The sequence below is a fragment of the Plectropomus leopardus genome, chromosome 6 (genome assembly GCF_026936395.1).
Source record: "Plectropomus leopardus strain MGB_pleo_1.0 chromosome 6, ASM2693639v1, whole genome shotgun sequence".
In the NCBI taxonomy this organism is placed as follows: domain Eukaryota; kingdom Metazoa; phylum Chordata; class Actinopteri; order Perciformes; family Serranidae; genus Plectropomus; species Plectropomus leopardus.
In genome coordinates, this window is record NC_142181.1 from 4,065,087 (window position 1) to 4,082,501 (window position 17,415).

The window sequence follows — 17,415 nt, forward strand, 5'->3', positions numbered from 1 at the left end:
TTTCCTTAACATGGCATGTAGTATGTTGAAAATAATCCATTTTTTGGTTTTGTTTTGTTTTTTCCATTTAACAAAAATAGCATCATGACAAAAAAAACTGACATTTATATGGTTAAAAGTATAATGTAGATTAAAAAAAATACATTTGGAAGGGTTACTGTGTGTTTTGCTTTCTGGCTTAACTTTTCCATACAAACACTGAGTCGAGGTCTCATTTAAAAAAAACGATTTTCCTCAGGGATGGAAATGCGGGTTCTAACTGGTTTGGAAATGGAAATGAAGGGGCAGAGAAGAGGTGCTGACTGCTCTCAGTGGCAAAGACATTCAGTTTGTTGTCCAAAATTGTCCAGTCCTGTTTTACTGATGGACGATTGTTTCCCCTGCAAAAACATTCAAGCACCAGAGATTCAACATGTGGTGGTGCCCATAATAACTGCATCACCAGCGTTCAGCCGTGCCGTTAGCACGGCTTTTTGCAGACTGTCAAGCAGCCAGAGACAGATACAGAGGCCAAATCACGGGGAGATAAAGGCCTTTCATCGAACAGTGAGGCTCACACACAGAGGGACGGTGGGTGGGTGCAGGAAGGGACTGGAGGGGAAACCCAGGAGGGAGGGTGCAGAGATGGCAGACAGCAGAATGGAACCAGGGGTTTATAAATAGTCTCTGTAAAAGATACTGTAACTCCAGCCGGCGGCCGCTTTAAGCAAACAGCTCCGGGCTCCAACGTCGTCTGCTGGCCGGGCAGAGAGGCACAGGAAATGTCCAATCAGCGAAGACGTGATTGCTGAAAGACGGCTGGCCGAAGACAGCTGGTCAATGGACCGACACTGACCGGGCAAAGCTCACCAAACTGAACAACGGACAGGTGAATGTGAGCGGCATCTTAAAGACACAGCAGCACTGCAGTGTTTCCGAAACAGAAACACAGCATGGAGATTTTACACTGAAACGTATATTCTGCAGAAATGTATCACGACAGGCACATAATGACTAAGTGTGGTTTGAAAATATTCAATTTAAAAACGCATAAGTTCATAATTTATTAATAAAAACATGTAAAAACAATTGAATTCATAAAGGTTGAAAAATTTAATTTCATATTGTTAAGTTGGTATCAAAATGTAAAATGCATCTATTAAGGGTCAACTGATATTGTTTTTTTATGGTCGATACCGGCACCGATTATTAGCAGTAAATGAGACTGATAACTGATATTTGGAACCGATATGCATTTATAATAAAAATTAAAATGTTTCTGTCAATATTTAACATTTGGAATATAGCAAACTCCTACTCAAAACTGTGTTTTAATGCCTTTTGCAAATATTTAATCAAAACTGAAACTTTCAATATCATATAAAGCAATTTTCCAGCAACTTTTCAAGTCAAGTGAAAATTTAAATAAAAAATGAATAAATAAAAATAGCTTCCAGAGGTTTTACAAAGTAAAAGTTTCTCACATGCTGGCACTTTGTTTGCACCTTTTAATAAATACATTTTATTCTGCTATCAATAAAAAAAAAATGCTGACACGGATTATCATCAAAACGCCAAATATCGGCCCCAATAATCACCCAGGCTGATAATCGACCCTTAATATGTATTTGTAAAGGTTTTAGCATTAGTTTATCATTTAGCTGTATTTCTGTATTTCTAACGTCGCTGAAACAAGCTGCAGCGAGACTCTGTATAGTCCACTCTGTGAAGCATTGTGTGGATATAGTTTCGTTAAATTCGACTTGGTGAACATGTAAAGCTGAAGTGGACAGTCAGAGAGTCGTTAAAAGGACTTTATGCAACTTTGGAAAGGTTTTGTTTTTATGACAAGCAGCCAACGAGGTATTTATTCCACTCTGTTGTTCATATTTACACTTACTGCTACTTTTTTAGTTTATATTTGGACTTTTTATGTTACATCGTGAGCTGTGTTTTGATGTATTTTCTGTTATGTTTATCCTTAAAATACAGTGAAAAGATGGTGAAGCTGCAGAGGGACAGAATGCCAAATAAACGCATGTGAGGAGCTACAACAAGAGCAGATGAGTCACTTTAGATCAGCCTAAAATCAGCAGGAGTAACTCACTGACTGAGGTTTCAGGAGGTGGGAAGCCTGTGAGGGATCCAGTCCTTGTTAAGGTACTCGGGACCGACTGTGTGGTCTCCACAGTCCTTTACATCTGAACAGGCCAAGACTGGGCATGGCTCATTTCAGATGGTGAGTTGAGGGGGAAAATCCACCAATAAATACAGGTAGGTCCGGTTTCTCATTCCCTAATAATTATACCATCATTTATAGGTACATTGTGGTACTGTGGTCAGTAATACTGCAGTTACAGAGGTATAAAAATTGCACTGGAAGAAAAGGTTCTTAGTTGTACTTTTACAAGGTACTGCTCAAACCCGAGGGAACAGAGTCGGGCCAACATTTGAACCGTTACGTTCAATAAAATAAAAAAGACTTTAAGACCCACATTAGTAAATTATCGTAGTTTCAGTGTGTGTGTGTGTGTGTGTGTGTGTGTGTGTGTGTGTGTGTGTGTGTGTGTGTGTGTGGCTAAACTGGAGAAAGACTCCATCTGTCAAATCCCAAGGAAGCTCAAAAAATCCTCTATTTGAATAAGATGCATCTTTTCTATAAAAGATGACAACCTTTTATTAACGCCATGAGAATTTCTCATCCCATATAACTGAATAACGGCCTATTTTCACCACAGTAGTGTTATAAAAGACCATGTCATTATGGTTAATACCATCCTGTCTGTCATCCTTTTTTTTTATTCCTTTATTCGTTTCTCTTAGTTACATTTTTATGTGAATCGCATGTGCAAATTTATTTTATTTTCTGTTAATTTAATTTTTAGATATTTGTAATAAATAAAAAAGTCCTTTATTTTTTGCTCAGTGAATGCTTCTTGGATATGGTATCCAGTTTGTTTAAAGGAATTCTTAACATCCCCAAATGACCATCTGCATGTTAATTATTCATCAACTGCAATTTTAATTCATTCACACTTGAGGCATGCCAGAAAAAGTCAGTTTTCTTCATAAATTCAGTAACACAGGATGAATAAGTGATATACAAATTGTCACTTGGCGGGATAAAGTATTCTGTTAACCCTTTAACATCACTTTCTTGTGCTGCGCTCTGACGACTTCAGATGTGTTTAAACTTTCGAACCCTGAAAATTGGTTTGCTTTTTTTAACATAACATCAGGAAGGGCAATAAGAAATTTGGAAAGAAATGTCCTGAAAATTGCAAGAAATGATTAGATTTGGAAAATTATTACTTTTTAAAAGTTAGGGAATAATGTCCAAAAACCATATCTATAATTGGGTATTTAAAATTGTTTTACAGAATTCTTATTATAATTTTTAAGCAAGTTTTTCAAGTCATTTCCTTGTTTGTTCATTGTTGCTTTTTTAACCTTTTTGTCTGTTCTATTTCTACTTTTCTTATTTTCTTGTACTTTTTTGTGAATTTTTGGGTCATTTTTTTCTTAAGCTTCTTACAGCCTTATCCCCATAATTAAAAAAAAAAAAAAATATATATATATATATACATATATATATATACACACACACACATATAAAACAGTGACATGCTTTTGTACTCTGAGGTATTTTAAAGGGTTTTGAGTGTGGTTTTACAGCCTTATAACACAAACTGACCGTATTACAGCACACCAGCAGGGTTCAGCTGTGATTTACATGTACTATAAATTAGTTGATTTTTTTAAATTATGGACAAAAAGCTGGAAAATGTATTTGTCTACAAAAAAGTAGGGCAGTTGTGTTTAACTGCCCTCCATAATCGCTCCGGCTCTTGAATTCAAACACAGATAACGAGTGTAATTTCAAAGTGCTTCCTAGCAGATATGACGGATATGCCCAGATTATCATGGGAGTGGTATAAGCAACTCAGGAATGCATAATTGAGGAAAATGGTACGTTTCTAAACAACGGAAGGCTTTCATTACTGGATCAGGAGGTCCACAGCAGCCAGCTGTGCTATACTTATCCCCCCAGTGGCAGCCAGCGTCAACAGTTAAAGGAGGGACATAACAAGATGCTATGACAGATCCCTGGTAGTGGAGCTGGCCAAGAAAAGGTGCACGTACTAACAGTTGTGTGATTGCCAGGAGGAACACTCAACATATACACACACACACACGCAAGCAGCTGAAAACTTTGCCTGGAGACGCAGAGGAATGAGATGCTCATAAAACATGCATGGTGTGAACTCCAGCACCAGGTCCCAGCTGGGCACCATTCAGGCTGCAGGGTTCAACGGGTACTGCATTTTAAAGGCTGATACTGACAACAGCACTGCTGGAGCAGAGCTGCAAACAGGCTTACTGCGAAAGTTAAGGCTTTTTTTATGTAGTTGTGTTCAAATATGACCTTTTTGGGGCCTAAATGTGACGAGAAGTTGAAGTATAAGTGGTTTTACAGCTCTTACAGCTGTAGTAATGGAAACTTACAGGAAGTAACTTAAGAAAAAACAACGATTAATTAAAGTAAAGGCAAAATCTGCCAATAAAACCAAACTGCATTGCATGTAGGGCTGAGCGATATGGACATATGGACATTTGGAGACACTGGCAGAGACATCGGCGGAGAATAAGGACGGAGTGGACATGCGGAGACACCAATGGACACACCGGTGGAGACACCAGCGGAGAATGAGGGTGGAGTGGACATTTGGAGACACCGGTGGAGACACTGGCGGAGACACCAGCGGCAAATGAGAGCGAGCGAACATGGCTGGAATGGGTTCTATCGACTACATCTCATATTTCAATCGAGGAAAAGTTACATCGCAATTGCTAGGGTTATCGTTTTATCGCCCTAATTGCAGGTAACTGACTATTATTAGAGCCATGTATTGGCCAGTATTGTGTGTAACCAAATGAATAAGCCTTGTGCTTGTACACTTCCTCCACCTTCACCAGGCTATTAAAAAAGCAAAAATGCCGGCGATTTACTGCTGTGCAAACATCCACCTGTAAAACACACTGCCCTGCTGCTCCACCTCACCACCCGACTGTTCAGCTCTGCAACAATCTGGTCCATTCATTCACTCAGGTCAAGCTGAAACTGAAACTCCAGGAGGGAAATCGTCTTTTTAGGCTTTATTATTCATGTGACAAAAGGTCAGTGTGCTTGTCTTCACTCTGGGCTCATGTCAGGAAACGCCGATCCTGCCGGGGCTGAAACTGCAGTAAAATACAGAGTGGGTGTGACATGATGCATGCACGCAGTACCTGGACATAGTCTGTAGTCCCCGGTGGAGACACTCCCTCCCTGGGGCACCATGCTCTTCATCCTGAAGGCTTCTTCAGGGTGGTTGAAGCGGAAGAAGGCGGACTGGCCAAAACACAGCATACAGCCTGGAAAACAGCACATGCAAACAGTTAAACATGCACACATCCATAAAGAGGCTGAACCACATTTAAGTGCAAACATTGGACAGAAGAAGGTCCGCACACTTCAGCTCCCTTTACAGCTTTTTTATTGAGATGCTCACAAATAAGTGACGTTCTCTTCCTTAGACGTCAGCACAGACATCATTGGGTTAATTTCGTACTAAACAACCATTAATAGGTTACAGAAAGGTCAGCTAAAAGGTATTTACAATGTTTTAATGACTCATTCAAAGTGTGTGAGTCAATGTATATTAAATGTCAAAAAAATGTGGCCCACTCTCATCCAAAGTGTGCTAACGTGTTAGCAGAGTAGGGGTCGACAGATATTTGATTTTTTTTTTAGGATTGATATCGATACCGATTATTGGTAGTTAATGAGATAACAAATATACGGATTGCATTTACAATAAAAATGAAAATATTTTGGTAGAAACTAGAAAATGTTTGAAAATGTAAATGTTTTATCAAAAATGAAACTTTCAACATCATATAGCAAGTTCACTGCAACTTTTTTTAAATAAAGTTAGAAAAACTGAATAAACGTGACACTGAGCCGTTAAATGGTCCCTGCAATCTCACATCTACTCTGTCGTGTTTCGGACACGGCGACTACTCACGCGTGAATATGCTAAACATAAAGCTCAAGAATCTCATTTTCCAAAATGTCAGTTTCTTTAACCCTTTGAGACCTGAGCAAATTGGCTTGATTTTCGTTCGAAAACAAGGGAACATAGTTGCGAAGAGCAACTTAACAAGAAGTGACCCATAAATTTGCAAAAAATACATAAATAAATAAATAAAAAGTTACAAGACAATTACCTGGAAATTAGCAAGAAAAGAGAAGTTAAAAAACAAATAAATAGGAAATTACCTAAACAAAAGAAAATTACCTTAAAAATTGGACCGAAAACAAAAGTGAAAACAACAATGAACAAGAAAATTACCAGGGAGAAAAATGATAGAAAATAAATAATGAAACGAATAATGAAAAAATGTTTTCTTGACATTTTCCCTACTTTTTAATATATAATTTTCTTTCTTTTTCCTTTTAAAACACATTTGCAGGTTGTTGTTATATTACCAGCTTTGCCTTTTTTTCATTTTTTCAAAAGAAATCAGATGGATGTGCTCAGGTTTTCAAGGTTTAAATACTTGTGAAAGGTGTCTGAATGCAGCACAAGAAAACTGATGTCAGTCCAGGTTTCAAAGGATTAAAGTGACCAACAAAGCAGTCATCCAAACACTGTGTGTGTGTGTGTGTGTGTGTGTGTGTGTGTGTGTGTGTGTGTGTGTGTGTGTGTGTGTGTGTGTGTGTGTGCACACGGTGGACAGAGAGGAGTGACATAATAGCCATCAGAGAGGTAAGTGAGGTGAAGATCAGGCCTCAGAGTTGTTCTGACAGCGTCGGGGGGTGAACACAGTGCAAAGTGCTCAAACAGGAGCCGACGACACACAGAGGCTGCGCTGACTCAGACAACACCGTGTTCACCGTCATCATCACACTGAAAAACAAAGCCCGAGGGCACACGGTCCCTGGTCACTAAGAGTGATGATGGATGACACTCTGAGCTATAGACAGAAGACAGAGCGGAGTAAAGATCTTTAGGTATCACAGAAGTTTGGCGCTTTGCACCAAAATAAGATATTCATAAGTCGCATATTTGTATTTATATTACATATCTAAAAATGTGTTGTTTTTTTTTCATTTTTGCAAAGCAGGAGGCTGCATCAGAAGTGTAAATGACATTTTTAATTAGTAAAATACCCCCAACATCAAATAAATCTGTCTCCTCTCGTTAAATGAAGTCCCATCGGCTCACACAGTTGAACTATCTGATGTGCCTCTCCCCGACATCCTGCATCTACAGGAAATACATCCAATTAAAGAGATAAGACGCTGTAAAAATGCTGTTTTGGGACGTACTTAAGCCCACAGTAAACAAACGGATGAATCTTCTTTTCAAAGGACGCTCAGTTTGTTAGATGTTTGTTAGCTGCGGCTAAAGTGCCAGTCCACAAAGCTTAAAACTTATTTTAGGTTTGCTGGTGCGTGAGGGTCGCACAGCTGCCATCTCAGCACTGACGGGGAAATTTGTTGTTAGTTGCTTTTCAAAAATAAAGTCACTAAGAGCCTGAAAAGTCCATTAATCTAGCAAAAAGTTGGCAACACTGAATGCACAGCTATGAACAAAAGAGGTGCGCTAGAGACAAATAAAAAGCATAATTGCCAAACTGATTGATTATCTTGTTTTCATTATTGTTGGAAACCAAAGTTGTGACTGAAAATTAAATTTGATTCATTGCCCAGCCCGACCTAATGTGGCCTAAGGTTTATTTTTTATATTGCTTTAAAGCTGCGTAATAATTAACAGTAACAAGACAATGCTTAATAGGAATTGCATTATTTTTTAGGGGTCGACAGATTATTGAGGGCTGATATTTGGCATTTTGTCGATTATCTGTATCAGCGTTTTATTGTAATGATCGCTGATAAAAATAATTAATTTAAAAAAGCAAAGAAAGTGTAATATTGCAAACATGGTAGACATTACATACCGCTGCATGTTGGTATTAAGGCCGCAATTAAGGATTTTAGCCATTATTGATTAACTTGACAATTTAAAAAAAAAATGGTTTGATCTAGATTTGTTTGCATCTGCAGCAGGCAGCAATAATCCTCTGATAAAATCAGTGTATGCTGACTGCCCAGCGCTAAACAACAGACAGAGAACAGCAGCAGCTAGTGAACATAGTGGAGCGTTTAACAGCTAAAGAGCCAAAATTTCCTGAAGGAGTCGGTGGAGACCAAAAACAGAGCTAAAAGGAGAGTGACTTTTGATTTATATTGATCATGTGGACACAAACATGACTCTGTATAAATACTAATGTGGCCTCTTATAAACAAGCAACTTTTCAAATATAAGGTTTAACATACCCACTTTATAAAATGATAATGTCAGTTTTGTGTTTATAGCTTGCTTAAACTGCCCCAAAGGGGACAAAAAATTGGTTACTGGCTCAAGTTGTCCAATGCTAATTTGAATTGTATGCAATTCTTCCCATGATTAACTATTGTTCTAAGTAATTTGTGAAGTTGTTTATGTAGGATATGAATGGGTTAGTATTAAATAAGTGTGTACTTCTTCCTACTTCTTTTTGAACATTTAATAATTAAGTTTCAGTGGCTTTAGTATTTGTAACTGAGATAGATGTACAGGTGTTTTTTGTCTTTTTGTTTTTGTTCGTTGTACTTGCTGTAAGGCCTGTTTGGGGTTTTTTTGTGCGTTTTGTTTTTACATGTTCGAAATAAAACACTGTCCCTGTGGTGGTTGTTTGGTGGCGTCACCCATGTACGCTGACTGCGAGGAATAAATAAGAAAAATAACCTGTTAAAGCTGTTTTTGGTTGAAGGCGTCTCTAGTGTGAAGCATCTGCCTGTGTTCAGGCCTGTATTCACATCACACAACATAACAAACACTCTTATGTCACTATCAATCGCATCCACTCACCATCCTGGTTTGAAATGTCAAAACACATAATGCACATAACTAATCCATCCCTTTCATGAGCCACGAGCTCGATATCAGATAAGCAATCTCATGTTTATTGCTTTCTCAGTATAGCACCGTTGTCCTGCTGCGATTACGAGGGAAAGGTCTTCCGGCCCGGGTAAAGATAACGTCCCTGCCTGTCGTCAGTGGAGAGCATGAGGCGAAAGGTAAAGACAGAAACTTCTCCATTATACAAGAGGCCAGGTGACGTACAGCAAAGCCAGATGCCCTTTTATTTTGGGCAGGCACACACTGACAGCTTGGGAAGAAAACACCTGATTACATCATGGACAGCGACAACGATGGAAAATAGGTGTTTGTTCAGTTTCGACAACTGGTGTGATATACAGCACATAGACCAGTTTTTCAGGGAAATATATATAGATATATATTTTTATTTATTCCTCCACATTGGCGATAACTCTGGCCAAAGGCATTATGTTTTCAAGTTGTCCGTCAGTCTGGCTGTCCCATTTAGGGATCGACCAATATTGGTTTTTCATGGCTGATACCGATTATTAATAATTAATTATTTGCAACAGATTTGCATTTACAATAAAAATGAAAATCTTCCTGCCAATATTTATAATTTGAACTACAACAAACTCCAACACAAAACTTTGTTTAAATGCCTTTAGCAAATGTCAAATCAAAACTGAAACTTTCAACATCATATACAGCAAGTTCGCAAGCAACTTTTTTTCATGAAGTTCAGTGAAAATTTAAATAAAATGTAAATGAATAAAAATATCTCTCTGAGGTTTTAAAAGTGAAAGTTTCTCCCATGCTGACACTTTCTTTGCATGTATTACAGACTGCCTTCACTGGTGTCGGTTAAAACTCCCATACTGCACTTTTGGATCTTTTCTTTAGCATCTTTACGTACAGTCTATGGCAAAAACAGACCAGAGGGAGAAAGACAGCTGCAGCTGAGCCAAAGTAGCGCACTTTCTCATTAATTAATTAATTAATTAAAAATAAAACAGCAATACAGATAAGAGGCAAAATGCAAAATATAATCGGCCAGGCTGATAATCTTTCAACCCCTTGTCCCATTATACTGTATCTCATGAACACCTTGAGGCAATTTTGGCACCAACGTCAACGTGGATGAACTGGTGTGATTTGAGTTGACAAAAGTCACTGTGACGTCCTCTCATTCACCTGAATGAGATAACACAAGAACACCTAAAGGGCATTTCTTAAAATATGGCACAAACGTCCACTTGGATTCAAAAAATAAACTGATTAGAATTTAGTGGTTAAAGGTCAAGGTCACAGTGACCTTGCGTCCATTTCATTCTCATGAACACAGTATCTCAAGAGGCCCATGTGGGAGTTTCCTTAATTTTGGCACAAATGTCCACTTGGACTTAAGAATAAAGTGATTTGTCTCGTCATTGTCCTACTTACTAACATCTCCTCACATACCCACAAGACCACTATATCCCACAATGTCATAACTGCACACACATCACACACACCATTACATACCCCTTTATGCTCTGCAAATAAGCATTATCTCTAAATGTAATGTATGCTCATTGTTGTAAATATAGTGTTGACATTATGTAAACGTCTTTGCACTATTTAATTTAAAAAAATGAACTGATCAGAATTTTGTAGTCAAAGATCAGAGGTCACTGTGACCTCGCAAAACATATTGTTGGCCATAACTCAAAAAAAAAAACATTTCATATAATACAATAAAATTATAAAGTGATGACATTTTATATCCAAAAAGGGAAGATATTTGTTCAACTATAGTTTGGGTAACACTAATCTTGGGTGCCCGTGTTAAAAATGTACAGATTGTACAGATGAAGTGGTAGATATGTGTGCATATGTAAGCATCCAGGTTTTTTATGGACATGTACGTCAAACGTAAGTGCAATTTAAGTAGTTAGCAAAGGCATTCAACCATGAGACAGCAATTCTAGTTTTATTTCTTCTGTTCATATGCAGTATTATTTTATTAAAACAAAACATTTTTAAAGTCTATTATCTATACCCTGCACACAGTAAGGAAATCTGCAATCAAGTTAGGACTTCACCAGCTTGTGAAGAACTGCTGACTTGTCCAGCGGTGGAGCTAAATACCGGTTACACTGATACTTTTTATTTGTACAATAAATGCCGCATGCCTACGCAAGCCGTCCAAATGCAGCACTTTGCTTGTTTGCTTTAGCGTTTCGTTTTCACCATCAGTATCTGTATGTGGAGTGAAGAGGCCCGTTTGTAAAATTTCCATCAGCGTTTCCTTCAGTGGTTACGACACCATCCCCAGCATAATTTTGGTTGGTATTTTCCACATTTGGAATTGTTTCTGTCGATATTTGGAAGTCTCATCAGCAGGAAAATGAGTGAACCATCAGTCTGGTCATGAAAGGGGGAAAAACAAAAAAAAAGATGCTGAATAGGGTATTTGAAAGCAGTCATCAGGACGTTAATACTGCGGTCTGCAGAGCCACGTCAGCTCAGCCACCGTGTCTTCATGCTCTCCACTTCAGCAGTCATCCGACTCCCTCACCTAGCTCCTGTTTCCTCTGGATTCTGGCAGCGGCGCTCCGCTCCTCCACCTCCCTGACTCACCGCACACACTCACACATCTGACTTGCACTAACATGATCTCCCCGGTGAAGATCAATTCAGCCACATCCAAAGAAAATGCCGGATGAAAGAGCATAGCTTGAAGCGGTGTGTATCTGACACAGTCATGGCGAACTCATCCCTCCCTGAGAGATCTGGAGGGGTTTGCTGACGGTTCGGAGGCACACTGCGTCACTTTTACTCAGCAGTTCTGTCAGACAATGAACGTGTCTGTTAGGGTTTTGGGAAAACAATGATGACGAAGGTTAATAGCTGCCCCGCGCTTTATGAACTGTGGTTATTGTGCAAATATGAGCCTGTTATCAGATCAGATAAAGATCATATAATGTGAGACTGTTTGATTGCTCATTTATTGCATTATTAATTAATAATATACCGGCCAAAAACCCTTAACTTAAAAAAATGATAAATAAACATGTGGAAATGCCGTATGTAGTATGTCCGATCAACATCAGCTGTACTTTATTTAGTTCTAGTTAGCAAATCTTATCATGCTAAAAGGGTTTATTAATCAATGAGCCACAAGAGGCCACAGTTTAGTGATATTAGAACACTATATGTTATATCTAATACTGCGAACATGGTTAACATTACATTATGACAAACACTAGCAATAGGACTGCAATTAACTTTTTACATTATTGACTGATCTGCTGATTATTCTACAATTAATTGTTTTATCTATAAAAAGCCAAAAAATCTAAATTTCCCAGAGGAACATCTTCAAATTGCCTCTTTTCTCCAAAACCCAAAGACAGCAATCAAATCCTTACATTTAAGAAGCCATGACCACCAAAGCTTTCATGCATTTCCTTGATAAATGGCTGAAAAGGTCAATCAATTATCAAAATAGTTAGCGATTCATTTTCATTCAATTGGCAAATCCATTAATTGACTAATCATTGCACTGCTAATTAGCATTGACACTGTATACAGCATAAAGCACCATAAAGAAGCCTGCAGCCATAAAAAGCCGTCAGTAACTGTGACATTACACTCAGTCCATCTGATACAACATTTATAGTTCTTCATTAAACTTACATGTTGTACAAAATATATGATTCAATAATCACACTCAGGAATCCTTGCACACCCAGCAGATGTCAAACTACTCGTTCTGGTGCGAGATGCGATGTACTGAAGTGGTGTTTGCCACAGACTGAGAGGTGTCTGTGGAGAGTCCCACCCAGCAGCGACAGCATTGTTCAGTGTGGTGTTACTGTGTGTTTGTGTGGACATGCAGATGCTGCTGCGAGCTGACGGATGAAGGGAGACATTTCTCCTCCTCTACAATGTTCTCAGCACAAACTGCTGCAGGCAGCTGACACTCACTCACTGAGTCCTCTGCTGCCCCCCAGGGAGCCTGACCCTGCACCTACGGCCCTGTGTGAGTGAGTGAGTGTGTGTGTGTGTGTGTGTGTGTGTGTGTGTGTGTGTGTGTGTGTGTGTGTGGTCGCTGTCAGGAAAGAGACCACTGAGGATCAGCACATGAGGAGTCAGCTATACAGACAGCCAGAGAGCACAAACATGCTGTACACACACACAAACACATGCTCTGTCACAAACAGTGGCCACTGTGTACCATTACACACTTCAGTATTGTACTGTATGGAGGACTGAAACTGACTTAATCAAAAATGAATCAATAAATGTGTCAATAAATAAACAAAAATGCCAAAAGTGATGATATTTATTTAATTTTCCCTTTTATTTATTAATTTTCCCATTTAATTTGAAAAGGTAAAACAGAGGTAATTATGTTTGAGGAAATAAATGGAGAGGGAGGCAAATACATATAAAAATGAATAAATAAATAAAAATGGAAAATGGAAAATAAAATTGGTAATTAAATAAACTGGGGTAATTTATGTGCAAAATAAAAAAACATAGATAAATAAGCAAATAAGTATTAAAATGATAAATTGATAGATAAAATGGAAAATTAAATGGAAAATGAATAAATTGATAAATAAAATGGAAAATTAAATAAATATTGTAATTTTTGTCATTTTCATTTATTTTTTGACACATTATTTATTTATTTTTGGGATGTAACAGAAGCTAAAGCTACTCAAAAAGTTCACCAAGCTTTTAACACGCAAAATAGATTTTACTACATTTTTTTGGTAAAAAATGTATTTTGCAATATTGCCATCCAGTGAAAATCTTCAAACTATAAAGTCGAGTGTTATTGCATGATATGAGCAGGACTCCAATTATGTTATATTTTTCTTTGTTCTTGATGATATAAATTGCTAAAATGTCCTTTTACGTGCATTGGTTGTACATATCCCTACAAAATGTAGGGATTCGTATTCTGGTAGTTGTACGTATACCTACAAAAATTAGGTATATGTACAACTACCAGAATACTTATATAACCCACTTTATCATGAGCCACTTTACTTTCCTAAAACTAATGTACATAACTTAACTTTCTAAAATATAACCTTATCTACGTAACTTAACTTTCCTAAACCTAACCTAACCTACGCTTTATGTTAAGTTGGCCTGCATAACTTAATATAAGTATGCAATATGGTGATGTGCAACCATGGGTCTTTTTCCCACACCTAACTTACATAATTTTATTTCTTGACCCTAACCAATGTAACTTATCTTGTCTAAACCTAACCTATGTAACTTTAAGTATGTTACAACAATGCCATTCATGGGGCAATAATTCATTAGATGCCATAGTAACTGTTGTATGAGGATACGTTGAGCAATAACTCACATCATGTCATTTACCATTAATACAGGCAGTAAATAGAGTGAAAACTGACCTTTAAAAGAGGTTTTCATTAAAAAGAAAAACAAATTTATGGTTTAATCACAAATCAAAGCCAATGTCACTGGCATCGATTCATGCGCTGCTGCTAAACGCATGACATTTTCCTAATCAATCCATCTGGTTTAAGCTTTCAGTGAGACGCTGCCACTGAAGTCCATTACTGGCAGTCTCCTGATGCCAATTAGCACTCATCAATTCAGCCGTTACAACAGCACACAGCTACTTATCATGATGGATCCTCCCGCAGCGAGAAGACACTTCAGGGAGTGTCAGACAATAGATCTCAAAAAAAAAAGTGTAGATTTATGGTCCTGTGAGACACGGAGTATTTATCCAGGTCCCTGGCAGGGTGAGGATATGGAGATGCTCTAAATGAGCCGTGTATCATACTCAGCGGGGAGGGTTCGGATCATAAATCATAGACTTATTCATTAGAGAGCACCCACACAGTGTTGACAAAGAGAAACTGCAGTGCTTCATTTTGCAATTACGGGACAGAAAGGTAATTTAATAGACGCACTTGGTGTAAAATCAATAAACTGGATATCGCCGATGTATGAAAAAAGGTCTGCTGGGACATTTTTGGCTCAAACATTCAAGATCATCATATAAAATGTTCTAGAAGGAGCAGGCAAGACAGGCGCTCATCGATAGCTCATCTCAACTGTTTATGGGAACGTCTGTTTCTGGTCTCAAACACCAGTCCCCACCCAAACAACGGGGGTTTTCCCACCTTATCTCCAGCTCTGAACTGATGTGCTGCAGACGTGCCGATCTCATATTAAACAGACAGCTGGGTGGGGGCGGTTGATGACACCAGAGAGATGCCGAACCCTAACCACGCAGAGAAATTAACCACACCTCAAACACTAAGTCCTTTATTTAGACTGGAAGGGCTTTAAGTGAAAGATGTTTGGGATTATTCTGGCATCTCTGAATGTTGCTCAACTACACGACAGGCCACAATATTTGTCAGTTAATCTCCGCATTGCTGTCCAGACCTCACCTTGTTAGCACTGAGTTATGGTGATGACGTACAATACTGTACAAGCAAACCGTACATTCCTTTCCCTGTATCGCGTTAAGCACACGTCTCCCTAGGTGGCCTGGGCAAACTCTGAATTTAACTCGTGACGCCTCAAAGGTCACGTTCTCTACGGTGATCAGTCATCACGGGAGCTAATCGGCTGAGGTGACAGGGAAGGTGAACCCATGGGTGATGGAGGTTGAGCTCTCTGGTGATCGACTTTCCCCACAGCAGGGAGGGTGGTCTCTCTGACATTTGGGAATTAAGTTTCAAAACTGCAAACCTTGTTTTTAATGAGGGAATGTAAAAAAGCTACTCAGAGGTGAGTGAAGGATAAATATTGAAACATGGGCTCTTGGTTCATTCGTAAAGCTTTTCGACCAAATCAGCACTAGTTCCCGAACAACTTCCAATCAGGAGTTTTGGACTGTTGGTGCCATTTAGTGAACCAGCCCGAGTTTCCACCAGTTTTGCGCTGAACCATTGTATTCAAGTATTAATCAACAAAATGCACACTGAAATAAACAGTAGCAGCAAAATCGCAGATCACATTGATTACCGCCAAACCTTTGTTCTGTTATTGCAGATATTTGTTTGACTTCTCCATTGTTGCCATCTTTTCTTTCCTACCTGAGAAACACCCTCTGATGCAGTCATGGTTCGCATTTCAGGTCAAGGAAAACCTGCTGTTTTTTGGCCCCAGCTGAGAAACATTTTTTTGGGTTCTGAACCAATTTACTTTCAGGAACCAGCTCCATGATGGTGGAAAAGGGGTATCAGACTGAACACCACAGAATGGGTTTTTGCAGATTCAGATCTGCATGTCTATGTTGTTTTTATTCAACGATTTAATGTTGTTACTGACAACAGTGGTCTCTACAGACGCACACTTCTTTCACCCCCCCATAAGCAGGATAAAAATTAAGACCGTGGATGGATAAGACCATGGATCATGGATACTTTTTTTTCTAAACATAACCCCTAACACAAAGATTTTGCCTGATCTTTTGTTAAAGGAGCATTAACACAAAATCAAAATATTATCACCATCTAAAGATTATATGGCTAAAACAACTGCTTATTAGCATATCCAGCAGACACAAGAAACTTCAGTGTTTTGGGCGACCTGATGAATATGAGTATAAAATACACTTTCCTTTTTAGCTCTATTTTTGGTCTCCACCAACTCCTACGAAAAATAGCTGCTAAACGCTCTCCACTATGCACAAAAGCTAGTCAAGTCTATTGTTTGCTGGTGGGCAGTTGGTGACAGAGACATGAGCTGCAGCTAGAAACAAGGATCCATGAGGCTAAACCAAAAAAAGCTGCAGGTCAGAAAAATAAAACAATGAGCTGAAAGGCACTAAAATGTCCATGGAGCTTTAGAGTCAGGTGATTTTTCTCAGCAAACTAGTCCCCTTTCACATTGCATTAGGTCTTTTGATCCACTGTTCATGCAAAAATAGTCATTAGTGCAGCTTTAAAGTGGCGCAGCCCCCCCGAAAAAAAAGATAAAACAAAGTTTTTTTAATTAAAGACACATGTCCAAAGGAAGAAAAACACCATGACAATAGATCCACAGGGTGTCTCTTGAAGTCAACACATTTATATCATGCCTTACTGCTTCAGTATCTTCCTGGTGTTGTTACCTCGGTTCACAGTCTGATGAAAACACTTACACAACAGCACACATGTTGACTGCATCATGCCAAGCATCCATCGGGCTTTTTGAAAGTCCCGATGAAATGAAAAGCTCATTTTGTCACTTTATTAGCTACTTTTGCGTGGTTTTCTGAGTTCAACTATTTCTCAATAAATGTTAAAGAAGTCACAAAATTAGTTTACATGAAAGTCCAATTACTTTAACTGAAAATCTGTTTTCTATGTGATGGTTACCACATGGTGCACTGGGAGGCATAAATACAAATTCCAACCAATAAAACCATGACAGTTTTTGAGTAATTCTGCCTGTCCAATTAATGCAGACTGCATTTCTTTCCCCA

General features: G+C 38.5%; 1 protein-coding gene across 16 annotated transcripts in view; it reads right to left on the reverse strand.

Moving 5' to 3' along the window:
- Positions 1-17,415, reverse strand: part of phldb1b (pleckstrin homology-like domain, family B, member 1b) — a 140,248-nt gene that overhangs the window by 72,743 nt on the left and 50,090 nt on the right. For all 16 annotated transcript variants that reach the window (XM_088078519.1, XM_088078520.1, XM_088078524.1 and 13 more), the window contains one exon: positions 5,269-5,394. In XM_088078519.1, coding sequence (XP_087934645.1) covers positions 5,269-5,394 — 126 coding nt within the window. The remainder of the gene's footprint in view (positions 1-5,268; positions 5,395-17,415) is intronic.